The sequence below is a fragment of the Musca vetustissima genome, unplaced genomic scaffold (assembly GCF_032173495.1).
Source record: "Musca vetustissima isolate MV318-11 ecotype Yass unplaced genomic scaffold, APGP_CSIRO_Mvet_v1 utg56658, whole genome shotgun sequence".
Classification (NCBI taxonomy): Eukaryota; Metazoa; Arthropoda; class Insecta; order Diptera; family Muscidae; genus Musca; species Musca vetustissima.
Window position 1 is genome coordinate 21,640 of NW_026885702.1, and position 26,194 is coordinate 47,833.

At 33.1% G+C, this 26,194-nt stretch overlaps 1 protein-coding gene across 1 annotated transcript in view; it reads left to right on the forward strand.

Annotated features, from left to right (window-relative positions):
* Positions 1–24,116, forward strand: part of LOC133332965 (mitogen-activated protein kinase kinase kinase 7-like) — a gene marked incomplete at its 5' end in the record, with an annotated part of 44,219 nt that extends 20,103 nt beyond the window's left edge. The window contains 3 exons of the mRNA XM_061541329.1: positions 23,394–23,758; positions 23,844–23,963; positions 24,012–24,116. Coding sequence (XP_061397313.1) covers positions 23,394–23,758; positions 23,844–23,963; positions 24,012–24,116 — 590 coding nt within the window. The remainder of the gene's footprint in view (positions 1–23,393; positions 23,759–23,843; positions 23,964–24,011) is intronic.
* Between the last annotated feature and the right edge of the window lie 2,078 nt (positions 24,117–26,194).

The window sequence follows — 26,194 nt, forward strand, 5'->3', positions numbered from 1 at the left end:
AGAGGAAAGTCAGTAGTAACATAAAGCGAAGTAGAAAAATAATTGTGATATTAATGACAAGTTTACATATATTGGAAATAATATTGATGATTTAATAATTTTTAATTGTGATGTACATGTACAATGGGAAACAATTTACTATGAATTAAAATATACAGTAACATTCTTTTCTATATACTTTACGTATATTTTTGTAGTACGGATTTTCAAATAAATTTATTCCGAAAAGACATAGACGGGAAATGTCCGATTTTACGGCTCCACTCAATGGTTCACAATAAAGGTACCGTAGGAATATTGAAGGTTCTGGATGTCTTTTCGGGATTACGATTTTATCATCTTTAAAGTATTTTGTAGAGTTGGGCAATCTTGTTCACTTAGCGGATCGATCTTTCCCGTTCCTTTTTTTAAAAAAGGAACTAGTTCCTTAATGCAGTTCCTTTGCTCCATATAGTTCCATTACTCGATACAATTTTTTTGATCCAAATAGTTCATTTGCTACTCCGACTCCTTCGTAGTTCCTTCCAATCTCTTCCATGGTTATTTTTTTCGTTTTTTTCCATATATAGTTCCTTTGCTCCATATAGTTCCGACTCCTACATAGTTCCTTTGAATCTCTCTCTTTCATCGTTCATTTTGTTTTTTTTTTCGCTCACATAGTTCCGTGTTGATTTGTTAATAAATGCAAAAATTGAAAATTGTGCAAAAATGCAAAAAAAAAAAAAGGAAATGAAGCTACAGAATTCAACTGCAGGACGATAAGCACAAAATACTGTTTTTTTATAAATAAATAAAAATATTTAAAACAAAAAAATAAAAAATTAAATTTTACTATTTACACAATTTGAAATAGTTGAAATACGAACGAATATGGGAATAAAGGAACGAGATAAGAGCAAAATAACGAGGTCAAAAAGAACCGAGATTAGAAAAAGGAACTATATTAATTAAAGAGCTGGAACTAGTTTCGATCGTTCCTTTCTCGGAATAGTTCCAATGAACTAGTTCGTTCCCGAACTACCCAACTCTAGCATTTTGAATATCAAAGGCGCATATTGGAGGCTGTAATTTAGTGCAGGGTATATAAAAAAGTTTGCTCCAAAATTTCAATTTGATTAATAAAAAAATAACCTCTTCTTTTTTTTTTTGATGCAATTTATTTTGAGACGATGATGATGAAATCGTTCTAAAGCCATTCAACACAGCATTTGCTATTTCTCTGCATTTTCTTTATTTTTATTATTTTCTAACAATTCCTTGAAATGTAATAACAAAAACAACGAAATGAAAAATCATCATGTGTTGCAGCTATATCATAAATTTAAATGAAAATTGTTGCATTTGAATATTTTTATATTGTATTTTTTTCTGTTCACAAATCATATTCAACAGATGTGTTGTTTGCAAAATAGTACAAAACCAAAAAACAAAAAAAATGTTGTCAAATGTTTTGAACCAATATTGAGGTGGGTTAGGGTAACGGGGACGAAATAGTCCGATGGTGCCTGTCCGTCCATATTGTGGCCAGTTTTCTCGATGGTGTTTCGACTACATTTTTTTACACTTCAGACCATTGCAATTTTGTAAACAGTTTTGCAGCAAAAGCTATGGCTGCTGTTATGGTTTTGTGCTATCGAGGAATGATCTCTGCTGATGTGTCATAATTACTGAACTAAATGAGAATTTTAAAAATACACAATCACAATTGGGACAAAAAAAATGTGTATTTTTTTGTAATTATAAAAAATATATAAAGTTTTGTTTTCGTACATATTTAAAATTTTTAAATATTTCTGGTCTAATTACAATTTGTTTGCATTTAAAATGTATGATCTATGATGAATCGAATATATATATATATATATATATATATTATAAATAGTATGGTCTATTATAAATATAGTAAAAATCCTTAATTGGGCAGTTCTGGCGAGGGCTTAATTTTTTTAGACCCATTTTGATAGAACGATTTCAACAAATTGAAGCAATTCACTATTTTTAAACAAATCGAGATTACGACGATTTTATGCAAACCTCATTTCCGATTAGATTTAATACAACTCCAGTTTAAAATTATGTAACTACCACTCTGTAAATAATATAAGAATGTTATCGATATTTGAAGAATATTATCGACTGCGAATCGAATATCGAATATTATCGCTGGCAACTGCGAAGAGCTTCCGAAAGTACATTCCAACTATAAAGGTTGGAAAGGGATTCATCGGAGTATCAGACAAGAAGAAATACCTTAGAATCATCCTGCACGAAAGATTCGACTTCTGTCGCTTTCAAAGGCCTAAAAAAAGAAGAACTTTGCCTATAAGAGACTCTTTAGAATGCGAGGAGGACTTTCTTCGGAGGTATAGTTGCTAATATACAAGCAAGTGATTCGTCCCATCATCACCTTCTCCTTTGCTGCTTGGGCAGACATATCGTCAGCCCAAATTGAAATATATTAGAATGTGGGAGAGAAATATATTGGCATTATGCGTAGGAATGATACACTGGATAGCAATGGAATTTATAGGCGTCTGTCCAATAAGAACATCTACAATGCAAACGACTTCAACCGAAGTAGATTTTAAGAAGATTATCGATAACGATAAACACATTTTGTAGCCCAGAAAAGGGTATAAAAGAGCGAAGAAAATACTCCTTTGCAGACATATCGCCAGCCCAAATGAAAAGGATTAGAATGTGGGAGAGAAATATATTGGCATCATGCGTAGGAATGAGACTAACACTGGACTTTCTTCGGCGGTAAAGTTGCTAATATACAAGCAACCATCATCACCTCTTTTGCAGACATATCGTCAGGCCAAATGGAAAGGATTAGAATGTGGGAGAGAAATATATTGGCATAATGCCTAGGAATGAGATCAACACTGGATAGCAATGGAATTTATAGGCGTCCGTCCAATAGGAACATCTACAATGTAACCGACTTCAACCGAAGTAGATTTTAAGAAGATTATCGATAACGATAAACACATTTTGTAACCCAGAAAAGGTTAAAAAAGAGCGAAGAAAATACAAGAAGTCGCTGGCGAACCCAAGTCCATTGCGAAGAGCTTCTGAAAGAACATTCCAACTATAAAGGTTGGAAATGAATTAATCGGAGTGTCAGACAAGATGAAATACCTTGGAATCATCCTGCACAAAAGATTCGACTTCTGTCGCCATGTGGATTATGTGTTTTCAAAGGCCAAAAAGATGAACTTTGCCTATCAGAGACTTTCTTTGGAGGTAAAGTTGTTAATATACAAGCAAGTGATTCGTCCCATAATCACCTACTCCTTTGTTGCATGGACAGACATATATATCGTAAGCCCAAATTTAAATATATTATAATGTGGGAGAGAAATATATTGGCATTATGCGTAGGAATGAGACCAACCTGAATAGCAATGGAATTTATAGGCTTCCGGCCAATAGGAACATCTACAATGCAACCGACTTCAACCGAAGTAGATTTTAAGAATATTATCTATAACGATAAATACATTTTGTAACCCAGAAAAGGGTATAAAAGAGCGAAGAAAATACAAGAAGTCGCTGGCAAACCCAAGTCCATTGCGAAGAGCTCCCGAAAGTACATATTCTAAAAAATGTCAATTTTGAATAGTATCCATCTGATAAGATTCCATAGAGTATGAATAAATTACCTAGAGCGGCTCATTCCGCAATCTCCATTCAAACAGGATGCATAGTAGCCATCTGATAAGATTGCGCAGAGTAGTAATAAAGTGTATATTTCAAAACCCTCGCTTTTCTTTATGAATCGCTACAAATGCGAAGCAATGCCATTTTGCAGACATTCAATATAGCCAACGTTTCATTGGCGCCCAACATGGGGCCAGTTTCATTAACGCCGCACCTGGAACGCGTTTTATTGACGCTTTACGCTTTCAGTGTCTTCCAACAAGAGGTCTGTTACATTGACGCCCAACGAGGAGCCTGCTTTAAGATTTGAATTTCCCAGTATACTGTATGACATCAACATAGAATCCACCGTGATTGATGTCGCTGTTTAGGTGCTTGGGTGTTTGAACTGAGCTCACAACTCGGAAGAATTTTTTAATGTTAATTTGTCATTCTGATTTGGAATGAAAATGACAATTATTAAAACAATACTGTGGAAAAAACAAAACAAATAACAGGGTGTGTCCATAAACGTAACCCTCACGACTACCTCATCATATTTGTGTCACTTTGTGACAAATATAAATTCAAATCATTTGTCTTGGTTTAACACCCACATTTCAAAAACAATTAAATATAGGATAATTGTTCTATTTTCATTTGTTTTTCTTTCGGATGCTGACTCAAAATACACGCCACAACAACAACATATAAATTTCAATGTATTTTGATACAACAACAATAGCAAATATATTGTTGATCTACTGTATTTAAACCGACCAGTGGTGATGTTATTAACCAATTAACTTATTGAACCTTAAATTAAATACTACATGAAGAGATTCTAAAAACTTGTCGCTGATAAGATTTTAGATAGGGTCCTCAAAGACATGAAGTCGATATTCGAATCGAATAGGACGATGAAAAGTCCTTTTGATGATCTCGATTTAGAGTAATAAATATACCTTATGAGATCTCCGACGAATATTTCGTACTTAAAAAAAGAGCGAAGAATATACAAGAAGTTGCTGGCAAACCCAAGTCCATTGCGAAGGGCTTCCGAAAGTACATTCCAACTATAAAGGTTGAAATGAATTCATTGGAGTTTCAGACAAGATTAAATACCTTGGAATCATCCTCAACGAAATATTAGACTTCTGTCGCCATGTGGATTATGTGTTTTCAAAGGCCAAAAAGATGAACTTTGCCTATCTTTCGAATGCGAGGATTACTTTCTTCGGAGGTAAAGTTGCTAATATACAAGCAAGTGATTCGTCCCATCATCACTCCTTTGCTGCATGGGCAGATATATCGTCAGCCCAAATGGAAAGAATTAGAATGTGGGAGAGAAATATATTGGCATCATGCGTAGGAATGAGACCAACACTGAATGGAATTTATAGGCTTCCGGCCAATAGGAACACCAACAATGCAACCGACTTCAACCGAAGTAAACGGCTTCATCAGTGCCCCTTTTATATTTCATAAACAACGATACGTTTAAGATTCTCGATTCCTTTAAATACCTAAAACAAATCCCAGACACCAAATATATACAAAAAAATTATTACAATCGTAAAATTTTAAACACATCATTTATCAATTATTTCAATTGTAATTTATGGCATTTCAACACCTTCTTTTCAAAACATAAATTATCGATTAATTAGTAAAATAGAAATATTTATTATACGACCAAGAGAAGAGTCCTACAGACAGACAGACAGACAGACATAAAAACACATTAAAATATTGGATGGTTAGCAGCAATCTCTCTCTAAACAAAAATATGATTTGTATTTTAGAATTTATCAAAATGTCTTATTTTGGCAAATTCAATTTTTAGAAGCAGATAAGAGGAGAAATTTGTGCGGCACCAGACTCATTCGTGTGATTCACGGCAATAATATTTTATGGGCCGTATGAAAAATATTGTGATGCTATAGAATAAACAACAACAAAATATTTTTTCTAATAATAAAAATAATATTGAAAATCTTAAATATGACCGGCCAGACATAAACAAATTCCGTTTTCAAATATTAATAATAGTCGCAATTTTTTTTTTGGTTATGTGGTATCTAGGTAATTCTGGGGAACGTGGATTTTTATACGCTTCACCACACTGTGGTACAGGGCTATTATGTATTTGTGCATATGTTTGTAGCAGGCAAAAGGAAACGAGAGAGACACATGGTTCCTTTTGAGAATATGCATAGAATCACTTTCTGAGTCCATTTACGCATGTCCGTCCGTCTGTCCGTCCATGTATTTTTCTGAATAAAGTACAGGTCACATTTACGATCCGATTTGGATGAAATTTGGCATAGGTCACTTATTTGGTCCAAGGACGAACCCTATTGAAATTGGGTAAAATCGGTTCAGATTTAGATATAGCTGCAGGTAAATGGTGCACCAAAGTCCCTATAAATCTTTCGATTTTCACGAAATTTGGCAAAGCGTAATGAATTAGGCCTAGAATGATGTGTGTTAAATTTCCTGAAAATCGGTTCTGATTTAGATATAGCTCCCATATATATTTTCGTCCGATTTAATGTGAATGGTCCACCAAAGTCCCTATATATCTTTCGATTTGCATGAAATTTGGCACAGCGTAATGAATTAAGTATAGAATGATGTGTGTTAAGTCTCCTGAAAATCGGTTCAGATTTAGATATAGCTCCCATATGTATTTTCGTCCGATGTAATGTAAATGCTGCTCCAAAATCCCTATATATCTTTCGATTTGCACGAAATTTGGCACAGCATAATGAATTAGGTATAGAGTGATGTGTGTTAAGTTTCCTGAAAATCGGTTCAGATTTAGATATAGCTCCAATATATATTTTCGTCCGATTTAATGTAAATGGTGCAAAAAAGTCCCTTAACATCTTTCGGTTTGCACGAAATTTGACACAGCGTAATGAATTAGGTTTAGAATGATGTGTGTTAAGTTTCTTGAAAATCGGTTCAGATTTAGATATAGCTTCTATATCTGACCAAATGAAAAATTATAGGTTGCAGTATGACATGTTTATGGATCCAATTTCATTTTACTGGTCCTTTAAAAATGCGACATTTGTTAGAATTCATCTGTTGAATATACCCAAAGTGGTGAAGGGTATCATATAGTCGGCTCCGTCCGACTTTACTTCTTTCCTTACTGGTTTAAAAGAGGCGTGGATTTTTTAAAAATTATTTTTCAAGAAATAAAAGAGGCGTGGATTTTTTAAAAAGTAAAAGATGCGTGGATTTTTTAAAAATTATTTTTCAAGAAGTAAAAGAGACGTGGATTTTTTAAAACATTTTTTCAAGAAGTAAAAGAGACGTGGATTTTTTAAAAGAATATTTTTTCAGGCAACAGAAGAGACGGGGATTTAAAAAAAATGTTCAAGCAACAAAAGAGACGTGGATTTTTTAATTTTTTTTTTTCAAGAAGTAAAAGAGGCGTGGATTTTTTAAAAATTATTTTTCTAGGACTATAAGGCGTACATTTTTTAAAAATTATTTTTTAAGAAGTAAAAGAGGCGTGGATTTTTTAAAAATTATTTTTCAAGGACTATAAATGGCGTACATTTTTTAAACATAAATGTTCTATAAGGAGCAAGTCGCCTTTAAAATGTTCATAACCCTCGGCCATTATAAACATGTTTGACTGTAATTAACAATAGATATTATTTTTATTGCTCATTCATTTGTTATAAACAATATTTAATAATAAAATTTTATAATTATCGTTCAGCGGTGCGTATTTTTGCGTTCCGAATTATATTTAGCACTTAATTTCTTGGCGGCGATATGTTTTATTTTCATTCACACCAAGGTGGTGGTGGTGGAAGATGTAAAATCAAGAATAATAATTATTTGTTTTTTTCGCTTTCTTGTCTCGACTATTCTGTTGAGTTATTTTTCTGTTTACAAAATAATAAAAATAACAAAAGAAAAAAAATAAATAAATGCCTGCCAAGAAAAACAGTTTTTTCCCACAGAGAACGCATTACAATTTTTAATTTGAATGGTAATTTTCGCGATTCAAAAAAAAAAAAAATATTTATGATTAATTGTTGTGAATCATAATCGAAAGAAATCAGATGAATATTTTGTAAGGACTATAAGAGGCGTGGATTTTTTTTGAGAATTATTTTTCAAGGACTATAAGAGGCATGGATTTTGTAAAGAGTTATTTTTAAGGACTATAAGAGGTGTGGATTTTAAAGAGTTATTTTCAAGGACTATAAGAGGCGTGGTTTTTTTTAAGATTTATTTTCAAGGACTATGTGAGACGTGTATTTTTTCAAGAGTTATTTTTAAAGACTTATTTTCAAGAACTGTAAGAGGCGTGGATTTTTTAAAGACTTATTTTCAAGGACTATGTGAGACGTGTATTTTTTCAAGAGTTATTTTTAAAGACTTATTTTCAAGAACTGTAAGAGGCGTGGATTTTTTAAAGACTTATTTTCAAGAACTATAAGAGGCGTGGATTTTTTAAAGACTTTTTTTCAAGAACTATAAGAGGCGTGGATTTTTTAATAACTTATTTTCAAGAACTATAAGAGGCGTGGATTTTTTAATAACTTATTTTCAAGAACTATAAGAGGCGTGGATTTTTTAAGCACTTTTTTTCAAGAACTATAAGAGGCGTGGATTTTTTAATAACTTATTTTCAAGAACAATAAAAGGCGTGGATTTTTTAATAACTTATTTTCAAGAACTATAATAGGCGTGGATTTTAAACATAATTTTTAGATAACTGTATTGTTTAGGCCTATCAGAGGTGTAAATTTTTTAAAAACTCTTTAATATATCTAAAGAACAAACAAATTTCAGAATATTTTTAAAAATATTTTTATCATATATATTTTTTGACAACAAATATATTTATTAATTCAACATTTCCCAAGGGAAGCTTCCCCTATATCTACGCCAATGCATTTGCACCACTTCAGATGATTTTATTTAAGGGGACCCCCCCATTCTCGGTGTCAAAATTTTTGTTGATATAATTCGAATCTACACTGATTAAGGAATGTCTCAACAAAATTTCAAGTGAAAATCTCAAGAAGTCTTGAAGATATATCCGATTTATTGTATCAACATTAAGTGACGGCTAAAGGGCTTCTCAAACTTTAAACGCGTTTTACTCTAAACATTTTTTTGTGAATGGCGGGCACGATAACTCAAAAACCAATAATCCAATCGGTTCCAAATTTTGCAGCGTTTCTCTGAGAGTGTATAGCTCTCGTATGAACTAGGATAAAGCCAATCGGTGAAGATCTTCCTTATTTTTTAACATGGTTTTTGGTAAAAAATCGGCGATTTTCCAAAAAAAAATTTTCAAAGGTCCACCATTTTGTTAATTTTAGAGCGAAGTCAATAATCCTAGTTCATACGAGAGCCAGACATGTCCTCTTTCTAACACAGTTGGAATTTTCGGATTCCGATGTTTCAGTGAGGAGTTATCATGCCCGCCATCGAAAATGTGGACTTTTCTTTGCACCCAAAAAACAACAACAAAACAACAACAACAAATTTTTGTAAATTATTTTTCTTCCTTTTTAAATCTTCAAATATATATGTGCCAAGTTACAAACCTTAACAAGCATTGGTATTCATTTACCAGCCCATTTAAAATCTTAAAAATAAAAAATCGAGAATGGGGGGGGTTCCCTTAAAAGAATTTTATTGCGGCCACAAATACAGACGTCACAGTGGCCATTGACGCGTTTTGTTTACTTCTCCCTAGACTTGCTCACTTGTCGATCGATCGGTCATATGTTATGGATTTATTGTGCTTATTTATAAAATGGAAATTAAGGAAAATCATGTCCGGAAAATTTAAAAAAAAATAATTATTGAGGAATATGAAAATATATATCATTTTGTTTCCTTCAATGACATGGAGAAGCTGTCGATGACAAAATTCAATAGAGGTCGTACGGTAGGAGAACCAACATTTCATAGCTATGTGTGTTAGCATCATCAACACCACCATCATAAATCTCTTGGCCAAACAAGGGGTATCCCCATTTTTCGTATCCAAGGCTAACTAGGTAATATACTCAAGCAGTCATTTGTCAAACATTTGCCCTATATATGTACAAAACGTAAGTGTATGTGTGTGTATAAATGTGAGGCCTACAAAGTCAAACGAATAAAAAAATCTAAAATATTTCAGGCCTCGACATAATGTTCGGTATAAAATTTTAATACACAAATAAAAGCCGATCATTTCCTATGCCAAAAAAATATGTTCGTTTCAGTTTTTTTTTTTTTTTTGGCAACCACTAATGATCTCAGTGTGTCAGCCATATATCTTTTTGTTGTTGTTGTTGCTGCTGTATATTCTTATTATTATTTTCTCAATAAAAATCTCGGCGAATACTGTTTACGTATCGAACGAAGGCCTATATGACTAACTGTGTGTATTCGGCTTTTAGAAGAAATTTGTATTTTCATTTTCTTTTTTGGTTTTCAAAAAACAAAAACAAAAAAAAAACAGAAATCAAAATAAAAGTGAAAATTATGGTGCCGATGAGTCATGCCGGCCAAGTATTCATTTTCAATGACCACATGTCTCCTCTTTGGATCGCCATCGTTCTCGTGGTTTGTTCGTTAAATGTTGATGACTTTCAAGAATATTCAGAATGTTTTTGTAGAATTATATGGGACCAATATGTGGTACTCTTTCAAAAAATTTCAAGGGATAGGAATTTTTTCAAAATTAATTTTCAAGGACTATAAAAGGCGTGGATTTTTTTAAAAATGAAATTTCAAGGACTATACACGTCGATAATTTTTTTAATTAATTTTCAAGGCCTGCAAAAGTCGTGGATTTTTTTAAAAATGAATTTTCAAGGACTATAAACTTCGAGGATTTTTTTGCGGACTTTTATAGTCCGCGGATTTTTTAACAATTAATTTTCAAGGACTATAAAAGCCGTTGATTTTTCACATATTTATTGTCAAGGCCTATAAATAGCGTTACATTTTTAAAGCTTAATTTTCAAGGACTATAAAAGGCGTGGATTTTTTTCTAAAAATAATTTTCAATGACTCTAAAAGTCGTGGATTTTTTTTTAGAAATTAATTTTCAATGACTATAAAAGGCGTGAACTTTTTGAATATTATTTTTGAGTAACTATAACATTCTTTTCAATGGCAATATAATAATTTCGCATTTCTCTCATATAATACTCAACCCTCTTATGTATATATACTACGGCTATGGGATTTGACCCAAATCATAACAACAATATTTGGGAAAAGTGAAAAAAACAGACAAACGAGCCAGCAAACAGATGGACACACGAATATACAAAGTATGTTTATAATAAAGACGATTTTTATAAGTTTATACTTTTTGGTTTTCATTTCGGTTTAGCATTTGTTTTCTTAGAATTCTGGCGGATTACGTTTTTATTTTTTAATGTTCTTTTCTTTTTATTTGAATGACACACGTGTCATTTCACTTTTACTTTTTCGTGTTTATTTATTTGTTGATTTTTTAATGTCAAATAAATTTAATCTTTAAATGTTGTTGTTGCGGATTTTCTTTTATATTGGTTTGAAAGAATAGTATTTTTAGATGGTTATAAAAAATACAATACAAAATGTATTTTTTATAACCATCTAAAAATACTATTCTTATTATCCATACTATCAGTATTATCCAAATTATTGAAAATTTGCCATATATACGAAGAGGGTAGGCGTGACTAGTGTTGCGAACGTGTGCAAACAGTAATTATTATTTTTGTTAAGGGAAATATTAGAAACAAAGATGATTAATGATTATTAGGATGTCAAGAACACAACTTATATTTTGAATAAATACAATATATTTATTTTTTTTTTAAATCCAGCCCTCTTATAGTCTTTGATTTTTTTTTAAATCCAGGCCTCTTATATTCTTTGAATTTTTTTTATCCAGGCCTCTTATAGTCTTTGATTTTTTTTAAAACCAGGCCTCTTATAGTCTTTGAATTTTTTTTTAAAACCAGGCCTCTTATAGTCTTTGATTTTTTTTAAATCCAGGCCTCTTATAGTCTTTGATTTTTTTTAAATCCAGGCCTCTTATAGTCTTTGATTTTTTTTTTAAATCCAGGCCTCTTATAGTCTTTGAAATTTTTTTTAAATCCAGGCCTCTTATAGTCTTTGAAATTTTTTTTTTAAATCCAGGCCTCTTATAGTCTTTGAAATTTTTTTTTAAATCCACGCCTCTTATAGTCCTTGAAAACTTAATCCTTAAAATATCCACGCCTCTTATAGTCCTTGAAAAATTAATCCTTAAAATATCCACGCCTCTTATAGTCCTTGAAAAATTAATCCTTAAAATATCCACGCCTCTTATAGTCCTTGAAAAGAACTCTTTAAAAAATCCACGCCTCTTATAGTCCTTGAAAAGAACTCTTTAAAAAATCCACGCCTCTTATAGTCCTTGAAAAGAACTCTTTAAAAAATCCACGCCTCTTATAGTCCTTGAAAAGAACTCTTTAAAAAATCCACGCCTCTTATAGTCCTTGAAAAGAACTCTTTAAAAAATCCACGCCTCTTATAGTCCTTGAAAAGAACTCTTTAAAAAATCCACGCCTCTTATAGTCCTTGAAAAGAACTCTTTAAAAAAATCCACGCCTCTTATGGTCCTTGAAAATAACTCTTTAAAAAATCCACGCCTCTTATAGTCCTTGAAAATAACTCTTTAAAACATCCACGCCTCTTATAGTCCTTGAAAAATAACTCTAAAAAATCCACGCCTCTTATGGTCCTTGAAAATAACTCTTTAAAAAATCCACGCCTCTTATAGTCCTTGAAAATAACTCTTTAAAAAATCCACGCCTCTTATAGTCCTTGAAAATAACTCTTAAAAAAAGCCACGCCTCTTATAGCCCTGGAAAATAACTCTTTAAAAAAATCCACGCCTCTTCTAGTCCTTGAAAATAACTCTTTAAAAAAATCCACGTCTCTTATAGTCCTTGAAAATAACTCTTTAAAAAAATCCACGCCTCTTATAGTCCTTGAAAATAACTCTTTAAAAAATCCACGCCTCTTATAGTTCTTGAAAAAATAATTCTTTACAAAATCCACACGTTTGTTGGTCTAACGGTCCTTGACGCTTGCATTTCTGCTCAATGCGTTATGATGTCATTCAATCCCACTATTTTGAGTCAAATTTCATAATATGAAATAATAAATTATTTTTATTTGATTTGACGACCAAAAATTCCAGCAGCAAAAACAACAGCTTCAAGTTGAACGAACGATTAGTTTTTCAAGCGAATTGTTTAAGTCACCCAACAACAATGCAGCAGTGGGAACAAAATTCTTTACTTGTTTGCGTCGTTCTTGCTGCTTTGCTGATCCATAAAAATTTCAAGGAATTTTTTTTGCATCACGCTCTAACATGCCATTCTTAACACAACACCGGGATGGCGATATTCTAAACACAAAACCTATATTTAAGCGGCAACTCAAAACAAATGGAAATTCCATTACACACCAAAAAATCCAGCCTTCATTTAATGTGGAAGTTTTGAGCTTTGGGGTTTTTCATATTCCGATAAGTAATTTTTTTTAATGGTATCTAATTAATTTTCTTATTATTAAAAAATTTGAATTTATAATAACCTGTCAAATATTATAGATATTATAATAGAAATTTAACATGAATTTTTATAAAAAAATTAAATATTCGTAGCTTCATTTATCAATAAATAAATCGGTGTCGTAGGTTATGATTTAACAGCTCTGTCAACGAAAACAGCAGCAGTTTTGTAGAAAGATCATCAGCACAATGTAGCACTCTTGTCTGGTACTATGTCGTTGTTTTGAAAATGTTTGCTTACTCACTCATTTCAAAACGACTTAAGTGATGCTAACATGCAGCCAACTACACTCGAAAAAACGGATTTTTTCGATACACTGTTTCACAAAAGTAAATGAAACCAGTAAGGAAAATAGTAAAGTCGGACTGGGCCGACTATATGATTCCCTTCAGACGTCGCATTTTTAAAGGACCTGTAAAATGAAAATGAAGGCCCAATTCATTACGCTGTGCCAAATTTCGTGCAAATCGAAAGATATAGGGATTTTGGTGGACCATTTACATTAAATCGGACGAAAATATATATGGGAGCTATATCCAAATCTGAACCGATTTTCAGGAAACTTAACACACATCATTCTATACCTAATTCATTACCCTATGCCAAATTTCGTGCAAATCGAAAGATATATAGAGCCTTTGGTGCATCATTAACATTAAATCGGACGAAAATATATATGAGAGCTATATCTAAATCTAAACCGATTTTCACGAAACTTAACACTCATCATTCTAGACCTACTTCAGTACCCTATGCCAAATTTCGTGAAAATCGAAGAAAATGTAGGGGCTTTCATACACTATTTACATAAAATAGGACGAATATATAAATGGGGCCTATATCTAAATGTGAACCGATTTTCACGAAACTTAACACACATCACTCTAGATTCAATTTAGTACGCTATGCCAAATTTCGTGCAAATCGGAGGAAATTTAAGGTCGTTCGTACACTATTAACATAAAATCCGACCAATATATATATATGGGAGCTATATTTAAATCTGAACCGATTTTTACGAAACTTAACACACATCAATCTAGCCTCAATTCAGTATGCTATGCCAAATTTGGTGCAAATCGATGGAAATTTAAGGTCGTTCGTACACTATTTACATAAAATCGGACAAAAATATATATAGGAGCTATATCTAAATCTGAACCGATTTTTCCCAATTTCAATAGGGTTCGTCCTTGGGCCAAATAAGTGAGTTTTGCCAAATTTCATCCAAATCGGATCATAAATGCGACCTGCACTTTGTTTACAATTTAACATGGACAGACGGACGGTCGGACATGCATAAATGGACTTAGAAAGTGATTCTATGCATAAGGGTATAAATACCGTGAGAAAGTCCAAAAATTAATGGCTCATGCCATGTACTGGTAAGCATGGAGTGGAGGCAGGGTCAATAATGGTATTGGGCTGTTTTTGTTTTTATCAATTTCGATATATAATATTTACAAGATTTATGATGTCATGGATCGGATTGTTTATACAAATGTGTTGGAAAAAATTATTTTCCCTTCGCTTGACAATAACCGTCAAACATACACCAAAAACATGTTTACCCTACAGACAAATCTTTGGAGAACAGTAGTTTTAATTTAGCTACCATCTACATAGCTGCACTTTGGATTTAGCTACCCAAAATACACGTCCTTGGTACTTTTTCTCAGATTCCATCTCAAGAATTTCTTTTAAACGCACATAGTGTTTTAAAAATAAATAAAATACCTTACTTACTTAGCTGGCTTGTGACAGAACTTTCATTCCATAAACCAAGCTTAAAAAAGATTTCCAGGCGCGTCGGTCTTTTGCGCAGGTTTTCCAGTTTGAAAGATCATATTCGCAATGTTGTCTTCCAATTGATCTTTCCATCTTATTCGTGGCCTTCACCTTCTGCGTGAGCCATCAGCTGGTTCGCTTTTATATGCCTGTTGGGCATTCTCACAACATGACCTAGCCATTGTAGTCGCTGCAGCTCAATACGTCTAACAATGCCGATGTCGGTGAATATCTGGTACAGCTCATGGTTCATTCGACGGCGATATTCAACGTCAGAAATTTTCACTCAAACACTCCAAGAGCTGCCTCATCTGCTTGCGTAAGTACCCTTGCTTCAGATCCATATAATAGCACGGGTGGTATCAGTGTTTGGTCTGGCGGAAGGTGACCTTGCTTTTGAGTTGCTTACTCAGACCATAGTAGCATCTGTTGGCCACAACACTATCCATCTCCGAATTTCAAAACTGATGTCATTAGTTTTATTTATGGCGGAACCAAGATATATACAATCTTTGACTACCTCGAAGCTGTAGTTCTCAAGTTCCACAGTTGGTCCGAGTCTACTGGAAGTCTTGCGTGTTGATACCTTCTCAATTTGTTCAATGGTGGCTGTTACCGCTCTCAATGCTCGACCCATTATGTCAATGTCATCGGCGTACGCGAGTAACATGTGTTGTTTGGTGTACAGAGTGTCATTTCAGTTCACCTTTGCCTTTTGTATGACCTTTTCCAGCAGGATGTTAAAAAGATCACACGACAAACTGTCATCTTGTCTGAATCCTCGTTCCTCGTTATTAAAGGGCTCCGAGAGGTCCTTTCCGACTTAAACTCTGCTAACCCTGTGTCAGTTAAGGTTATGCTGCATAGCCGAATTAATTTTGCAGGAATGACAAACGCAGACATTGCTTTAAACACCTCTGAACGCGGATAGGGCTGTAGAATACGGCTTTATAGTCGACGAATAGGTGGTATCGGTCGATGTGTTTTTCACTCTGGAATAGCGCAGAGTGAAAATCTGGTCAATGGTGGACTTGACAGGTCTGAAGCCGCATTAGTGTGGTCCAATAGTGTAATTGACCATTGGATTCAGTCGTTCACACACAGCACGCTGGATGGGAAGGAAACTTATTCCTCTATAATTGATATCATATCGTCTTGTCTCCTTCTCAAAATGCTGAGGGTTCCAATCATTGGACAGGTATTCCTGTAGCCAAATTGTACTAATCAGCTGGTGGATTCTCCTTACCAGCATCTCTGACCACTAGTCTTGAATAGTTGGGCTTCTAACCCATCGGCACCTGCTGCATTATTATTCTTCAGCCGATTGATAGCCATTCTGACCTCATCTTGGCTCTATATCGTCATCTATTATATAAATAAAATAAATTACCTACTACTACTACAAGCAAAATTTGTTTACTTATAAGAAAAAAATCAAGAAAGTTGCATTAGTTTTGACCATGCAAAAATTGGGTCAATTTAATTTTCCATTTGATCTTCTTTATTTCAAAATACATTTTGAGTTTATATTTTTTTATGAATAATTTACCTATTAATTGCTGAAAAAAACGTTCACTATAACTTTATTTTCAAAAAAGTTGCAGGTCATTTATTCAGTTTGCAATTTCAGTTGCTTCAGTTTTGAGCACCAGTGAAAATACTTTATGGAGTCTCTGACTATTATAATGAATGGTATACAGTGGTGGCCAATACATATGCAACTGGACAATACGTTAGACACCGATCATATGTACCAGAACAAACATTTGGTTTTGATTTTGTCGATTTTTTCATGTTTATCGATAACCTAAAAATCGATATGGACAAAACATATGCAACTCTTCGATCATTTTCGGATAACGGTATTTTTACCACTTTTTCTCACGTGTTTTCATAATATATTTGTTGAAACTGCATTAATCACGCATAACCATGCTTATTTGTGCATGGATGGAATTTGGATTAAAAGTAAAAAAAGATATTTAATTATGGCGCGGGATATGTTCGGAATCGAGCTAAGAAAGCGTATTGTGGCCGATTTTTCCGAAGGGATGTCACAAAAAAACATATCACTAAATTACAAGGTGCATAAAAGTTCGGTTTCTCGCATTATTGCTAATTTTTAAAAGAATTCGGATGTTACGGTACAATACCGCGGAGGTCGACCTCGTAAAACAACTCGTCGTATGGACAATTTTATAATCCAAAAAGTGAAAAAAGATCCTTTTATCACATCCTCAAAAATTGCTGCAACACTCCCAATACAAATTTCTGATCGAACTATTCGTAGACGTCTAAATGACGTCTCCCTTCCTGCACGCCAGCCAGCAAAAACCTCTATATTCCATACGTAATCAAAAAAGCGTTTGCAGTTCGCAAAGGAGCATTTACATTGAACAGAAATGAAATGGAGAACTGTATTGTTAAGCGACGATTCCAAATTTAACATATTTGGTAGCTATGGTATGTGTTATGTACGGCGACCACCTAATAAGCGGTACAAAGACAGTGAAGCATGGAGAAGGCAGCGTAATGGTGTGGGGGTGTTTTTCTGCTTCAGGAGCTGGTCCATTGCATAGAATTAATGGAATAGAATAGAATATTGGAAACGTATGCAAAGTATGGGATGCCATTGCGATGGATATTGCAGCACGACAACGATCCCAAACACTCTTCAAGAGTTGTTAAATCGTGGTTAGCACAAAATAACGTTGCAGAACGTTTGGGAAATCGTAAATCGAAGAATCAATCGTGAAAATTGTACAAATTCGAATATTTTGTACAACAGGTTAAAAGAGGCCTCGATTCCTCAATATTTTATTAACAACTTTTTATCGTCCATGCATCGCCGATGTCAGGCTGTTATTAAAAATAAGGGATTTGCTACAAAATATTAAGATTCTTGCACAAACAATTTGACGAAATGATTGGTTGCATATGTTTTGACCAACCAAATATTAGATTATATTAAATATCTATAAATTTTCTATGTTTTCTTTGTTATAAGTATGGATTCAATTTTATTTTCTGTTAACCAATAAAAAGAAGTAAAAAATGTATAAAAAGTTCCATTTGTTTCCTTTAGAAAATATTTTTTAGAGAACTTCTTAAAAAACTAATATTTGTTGCATATGTTTTGGCTACCACTGTATATAAGAACGCTCTAAACGCTCCCACCATAAATCGATTATATTTTCACGAATATTTGTAATTTTAATGTTATATACTTGAATATGGGTTCGAATTAATAAAAAAAAAATTTTTCAACTCCCCACTATTAAATAATTGTTTTTTATAAAAACAAGAAACAGGGATTCAGCCCGACTATTTTGCAAAAAACAAAATACAAATCGTATTCGAAATAACCCGCCAACACTACTGATTTTTTCAAACCGCTAAAATAACATCATTGTTTTTCACCATCTGATTATTCTCTTACAAATTTACATTTCCCTCTCTCTATATATATGTACACATATGTATGAACTTACATATAAATAAATAAATACGTACGTCCAGAGAATATTCTTTATTCTCATTCATAGAGAGGGAGATCGACCGAAAGATTCATTCATTCTATTGTTCTCAAAAAATTAATGTTAATGGTTTGGTGGTGGGATGCTGCTGCTTCGAACAAATTTTGTATTGGTTAGTAAAATCAGTTGGAGATCACACATTGACGCGATCGACTGCGGCTCGTAACGTGAATGAACCAAAAGAAAAAAAAATTGGTTAACAAAACATACGCAATATTTAGAAAGAAGAAACGTAACAATAATAAACAAATTATAAAGACAATAAATATGGAAAAAACAAAAACCATAAAAAGAATAACAAACTAATTGTTTATAACAACAATCAATACCAATTCAATTCAGAACATAATCGACAAAAGAACAACAACAACAACAAGAAATAAAATATTATTTAGGAAAAAAATGCAAAAACGGGGAAAAAACTCTTTCAAAAAAACTAAGTGGTTATTTTATGTTTGTAAATTCCAAGAAACGAAATTTATTTAAAATTGAATTTTAAAACTATTTTTTAATTACCAAAAAAAAAAAAAACAAAATCAAAACATTTTGAATTGTATTTTAATAATTAATAACATATGTGTATTATTTGTGGCACAGTTGTAATTGTTATATCTTGCAAATGACGACCACAGATGATCACCTGTGTCCCAAACCAATTTGCTAAATAAAGCTAATAAACGTGGAAATAAAGTGTACTCTCCCTCTCGGTGTTCTAATATCAACAAAATTGGTGTATGTGTGTCTGTGTTTTTTTTTCAAATGATTTTCGGAAATGTGTGATTCTTCGACAACGGCAGTGATTGCGCCATTGAAACAAACGGATTTACACAGCTGCTGGTTTATTTATAGTAAGGAAGGATTACGATTTTCTTCGCATTCTATTCTTGTTCTTCTTCTTATTCTAATTATTATTGTTTGTTTACTCGATTCTGTTAATTTATAATGATCCCATTTTTTTGTCCGAATTTTCTTACACTGAAATTAATTGCTATTGCTCAACTTACTATATGCAACAATTGCCGGCTGACTCATAAAATGTTGCATGAATGCGAACGACTAGGTCAAATCTAATAAAAATATAAACAATGTGTACGGCTATATGATAAGGGAAGGGAATAATAATAAGACCAATAAGAATAATAATTTTGAAATGTTGTGATTGAAATCTCTATATCTCTACGTATAAAAAAATTACCTACTGGTCTTTTATAGAAGACCTCCTGTTCTTTTATAGAAGAAGACCTCCTGGTCTTCTAATATTATCCTAGCTAACGGTTCACCACAAAATGGCCAAAAAATCTTTAGACACATATCGAAAATGTTGAACAACTGATGTTTCTGATTTCTTGTACATCGTAATATTTATACCCTTCACCACAGTGTGGTACAGGGTATTATGTCTTTGTGCATATGTTTGTAACAGGCAAATATAATCGAGATAGCATCACTTTCTGAGTCGATTTATGCCAGATGCGTCTGTCCATCCGTCCGATTTGGATGAAATTTGGCACAGGTCGCTTAATTGGCCCAAGGACGAACCCTATTGAAAATGCGAATAATCGGTTCAGATTTAGATATAGCTCACATATATATTTTCGTTCGATTTAAGGTAAATGGTGTACCAAAGTCCCTATATATCTTTCGATTTGTACGAAATTTGGCATAGAGTACTGAATTAAATCTAGAACGATGTGTGTTAAATTGAGTGAAAATCGGCTCAGATTTAGATATAGCTCCCATATATATTTTCGTCCGATTTTATGTAAATGGTGCACCAAAGTCCCTATATATCCTTAGATTTGGACGAAATTTGGCATAGAGTACTGAATTAAATCTAGAACGATGTGTGTTAAATTTAGTGAAAATCGGTTCAGATTTAGATATAGCTCCCATATATATTTTCGTCCTATATTTCGTCCATCGATTTGCACGAAATTTAGCATAGCGTTCTGAATTAAGTCTAGAACGATGTGTGTTAAATTTAGTGAAAATGGGTTCAGATTTAGATATAGCTCCCATATATATTTTCGTCCGATTTTATGTAAATGGTGCACCAAAGTCCCTATATATCCTTAGATTTGGACGAAATTTGGCATATCGTACTGAATTAAGTCTAGAAAGATGTGCGTTAAATTTCGTGAAAATCGGTTCAGATTTAGATATAGGTCCCATATATATTTTCGTCCGATTTTAGGTAAATAGTGCACCCATGTCCCTATATATCCTTCGATTTGCACGAAATTTGGCACAGCGTACTGAATTAAGTCTAGAAATATGTATGTTAAATTTCGTGAAAATCGGTTCAGATTTAGATATAACTCCCACATATATTTTCGTCCGATTTTATGCATATGGTGCACCAAAGTCACTATATATCCATAGATTTGTACGATATTTTGCATAACGTACTGAATTATGTCTAGAATGATGTTTGTTAAATTTCGTGAATATAGCTCGCATATATATTTTCGTCCGATTTTATGTAAATGGTGCACCAAAGTCCCTATATATCATTCGATTTGCACGAAATTTGAATTTATAAGTATATGAAGAACTCAAATTGTGGCCGAATGCACAAAACATACTGAAATAAGTGTAACCTAACATGTGACGAGTTTCGATGAAATCGGTTTAGATTTCGATATTTTGCTTTTAATTTATTTACATTGCAGAATTACATGTTTAATTTCATGTTAATGGTCCTTCAAAAATGCGACGTCTGTTAGGATTCCATCTGTTGAATATACGCAAAGTGGTGAAGGGTATCATAGAGTCGGCCCCGTCCGACTTTACTACTTTCCTTACTGGTGAGTGCTCCGACCGTGGTACACTGCGATTTTTAGTGTTCCGACTGCGGTACCCAACGTTTTTAGTGTACTAAATGTGAAGCACTACGAATTTCCTTGTGCTCCGGGACAGTAACACTAAAATAGTTTTTAATGTTTGTGTACCGGAAAATTAACGATAAAAATTTTTTAGTATTTGTGTTCCTGGTACGGTACACTACGGCAGTGTACCGTTTATTTGCGAACACTGACTCCTAGTCTTGTATGAAAGAATGTCTCATATACTTCTATAGAAGAAGACCTCCTGGTCTTCTATATAATCCTACACTCATTTTGAAAATGTTGAACGTCTGATGTTTCGGATTTGATCCAACCATTATGTACATCGTAATATTTCCCATGCCATTGATCAAGTCCAAAGAAGGTGCCTATTAATCCACTGTTTTTTTAAAAATTCTCACAAGCTTTCCACATTTTTAAAATTTTTATCGGGGACTCTAAACAAGAAAAAAGTTTCAGTCGGTGTTTCCGACTGACATATTTGCCTTTAGCCCATGACGTATATAGTATACACCTATTCATACTTTTATAATAGCCTAGTTTCGAGGTGGAACAATTTTTGTCGTAAATTTATAATTTTGTAAAATTCTGACAGTTTGTGAGGGGTGGTGTCAAAGATGATGGCCCTACATAACCGATGGTTGCACTAAATCTATGGTTAGTGTAAATATTACGGTCGGATATAGTGGAGGTTTGGTAAAAAATATTACGATGAGCACACTTTGGATCAATTCGGACCCTTCATTCATTTGATTGATATCAGATTTAAAAAATTTTGTATTGAAAAGTCTAAAAGTCGAAGTTTACTTTTGATCTTTGAGGAAATGGCTTTGTCGACTTTTCTAAATCGATTTTCGATTTTCTTCATAAGTTTTACACATTCCAGAACTTTCTGTTATCTGTTGACAATAATTCAATAAAAAAAAATCGAATTTTTGGTCAATTTTGCATTAGTTGGTAAAAGTCGAAAATCGATTTTGAACAGGTCTGGCAAAATCGAAAGATAGAAAATTCGTCTTTTTAGATAAATGCAAAAAAAAAGTAAATAAAAGTCGACTTTTGAACTCGACCATCTATCCCTAATTATAGATAAAACCGGATGCTTCATTCACTTGATATGGAATTTTCAACATATTGCCACTTGATGTGGGGAGGTAGCAGAAGTTTTGAACCAATGGTTCCCATCTTTGGAATTGATTTGAGGTTTTCAAAAATAAGATTTGCAAAGTTTTGATCAAACCTGACATGGGTTCCATTACCTTGGGTCCCATCTTTGCAAGTCATCTAGATTTGTTAAAAATATTTCGGATTTAAAAATTTTGAAAATGTTGATAATTTGTGTGATGGAATTGGATTCCCCTTAGAATTCATATGAACTCATATTTCGATGAAGCGCATTTTTGCCGTCATTTCACATAAGGATGAGGGTCTAATATTTTCGGTTCACATATATACACTGGTGGCCAAAACTAAAGCAACTAAGATTGCAAACTGAATAAATGACCGGTAACTCTTTTGAAAATAGATTTATAGTGAAAGTTTTTTCAGAAATAAATAGCTAATTTATTCATTAAAAAACATTTTAAAAGAACGGATTTTTTTAGAAATAAGTTGACACACTTTTTGCTTGGTCAAAACTAATGCAACTTTTAGTTTTTTTACGCTTTTAACAGTGAAAAAGTAGCAGATTTAAAACTGAAAAATTAACATGATATCTTTATTTTTGAAAATGTTATGCGTCATTTATTAACTTTGCAATTTTAGTTGCTTTAGTTTTGGCCACCAGTGTATATCCTCATTAGACATAACCCACTTTCTGATATGGATATAGTTCACATATATAAATATATAAGTTAATAGTCCTGATATTGATATTGTCTAATAAGTTAGAACTTATATATTGAACCAATTATTAGAAATTTAGTACCATATTAATATTTGTCATTTTTTCCTTTTGTTTTCTTGTCTATTTCCAGCAAAAAGTGATGGTAAAGAACGTATAATGGTTACCGAAGCGAAACCGATTATAAAATCTGTCGATCAAATCACCAATGCCAATAATTTACCCATTGATTCGAATGACACCGATCTAGATGAAGATGATGAAAATGGTCAACCACTAGAGGTGCTCTTAGATCCTGAACTACAACCGGAACAACCAATACCAGATAATGCCGAATCACAGGAAATATTTAAAGAACATCGGCGACTGGCAATGGAATATCTGAAAGTCAATACGAAATTATACTATGCTCAGGATATCAAAGAGCGGATTCTAATGCAAATGGATCCAGGCGAGAGGCAAGAGAAACAGGAACTGCTAAAGAAAATCAAAGAGAAGGTAAGTGTCAACTAAATTGTTAAAATTTATAATATAGGTATATAATAAAATATTGTTTTTCCTTTTTTTTTTTTTGAATTTCCAGCAAGAACTATTGGAATTGTACAACAATCTCAAACAGCATTGGGACACTATGCGTTCCTCCTCCCAACCACCCGAAGATAATGTACCCGGTGTTTCTGATACAAATGCCAATGGCGATTTAGTAACTGATGATAGTTGGGTGGTGATACAACGTAATCAAAATTCATAGTATTCGGCCGTGGAGGACGAAGAGGAAATGCAGCCGGATGAACCACGGGAAGATGAATTTATGGAAAGTATAATATCGACAAATGATATATGCCGTGATGTATGATGAAATGCATTTCTTATGCTTCCGTCTTTTCTTGAGGAGATTATATGATGTCCCTTCCTTCTATGTCTTCTCTCTGCATCTTTTGTGTATAATATTCTAAGAATGTGATCTCAGGTTATAAGAACGTTATAAGCTTAATATTTGTTTTTTAGTTTAAAAGTTTATATGTATATTTAAATTAAGTTAATTTTGAGGAGGAGGAGAGATGTATGTTCTTTGTTTAGTTTTGTTTAGGATAATTTAATGTTTCGTAATGTTTTGTGTATTTAGGGATGGAAATGAACTCAAAACTGAGGATTACTCTGTGCTTTACGTGCTGATCGTAAACCAATTACATTCAATTGGCATACAATAACCATTTTGGAATGACGGATCCATAGAATGCTGTTCGATGGCTCCTTTTTAAAAGCCAGTACAGTCTTTAGGAAATAGAATTCTTTGATACTGAGCGATGGTTTTTGATGATGGATATATTTATTTTTTTTTCTTTAAGCCACAAAATGTATACATATGAGAATAGATAGACCCATAACCTCTATCATTGCATTGCATATTTTATATAGACCCATAACCTCTATTTATCATTGCATTGTATATTTTTAATCGGTTTTTGTATGTCCGTCTGATTAACTCCATTTCAAATTTTATTAAAAAATCAAATACGAACAAATATTAAAAATGTATGTTTCCAGTAAGAGGAGTAGTATATTTGCCCAGGTCTGACCATATGACATTCGAATTCGTTCATATTAACACCATTTTTAGCTACATAACAGGTATAATGAGAGTATCCAGAAGACCCAAAAACAAGTTTTGTCCCTTATTTCATAGCTTATATAACGATTATTACTTATAGCGACCAATTCCGCCTGTCCCTTGAACTTTGTTATAATTTTTTTCGACTGTACTACTGAACTTTAACATACTCTGAAGCTAAATCCATAGTCTGGCAAAACCCCATATACATCCTCTTATATCGATAGAATCGAGTCGACCTTCGTTCTCTCATTCACATACATGTTTTTACATTTCCAATACTTCCTACTGAACCCAAACCCACATCCCCACAGTTATCATAAATACAAGTTTGAGAATTCCAAATCTATCGGTTCATCCACAATTAAAATTGTACCAAATATAGTACACAGCAGTACAAATATCCAAAACTTCCTATTTAACCCAAACCTACACCCCCACAGTGATCCTAACTAAAAGTTTCACGATTACAATTCTATCGGTTCACCCACAATTCAAATTGTACAAAATTTAGTACAAAGTAGTACCAAATTAAAAAAATTCCTACATACTCCAATCCTACACTCCCACAGTGATCCTAAATCAAAATTTCAGGATTCCAACTCTATTGATTCACCCACAATTTAAATTGTACCAAATTTAGTAGGATTTCTAAAAAATCCTACATACCCCAATGCTACACCTCCACATTGGTCCTAAATCAAAATTTCAGGATTCCAACTATTTTCAACTATTGATTCACTCACAATTTAAATTGTACCAAATTTAGTATTCATTAGTACAAATTTCTAAAACTTCCTACATATATCAATTTTACACCTCAACAGTGATCCTGACCCCAAATTTCATGATTCTAGCTCTATCGGTTCACCTAAAATTCAAATTGTACCAAATTTAGTACCCACAAGTGTTATTTATCTATTTTACACTCCATCAGCGACCCTCATTTAAAATTTAAGAGTTCTGGCTCTACCGGTTTGCCAAATACAAATGGTATCACATTAAGTACTTATCGTACCGTTCTCTAGTACGAATTTCCAAAAACCCAGCCTTATCTGTCACCTTTGGACCAAGAGTGATCCTCACCCAAAATTTCAATATTCTACCTTCAACCGTTTCGTCTGGGCGTTGATGAATCGTTAAGTCAGTCAATTACTGTACTCTTTTATTAGTATAGATAGATATGTCTGCCTGACCGGCTGGTGCACACGATAACTCTAGAAGGGATTAATTGATTTCACCCGAAATAGCCCACAAAGGGTCACAATTTTCAATATTTATAAGTTCAATATCAACCAAACTTTGTACAACCTAGTATATTT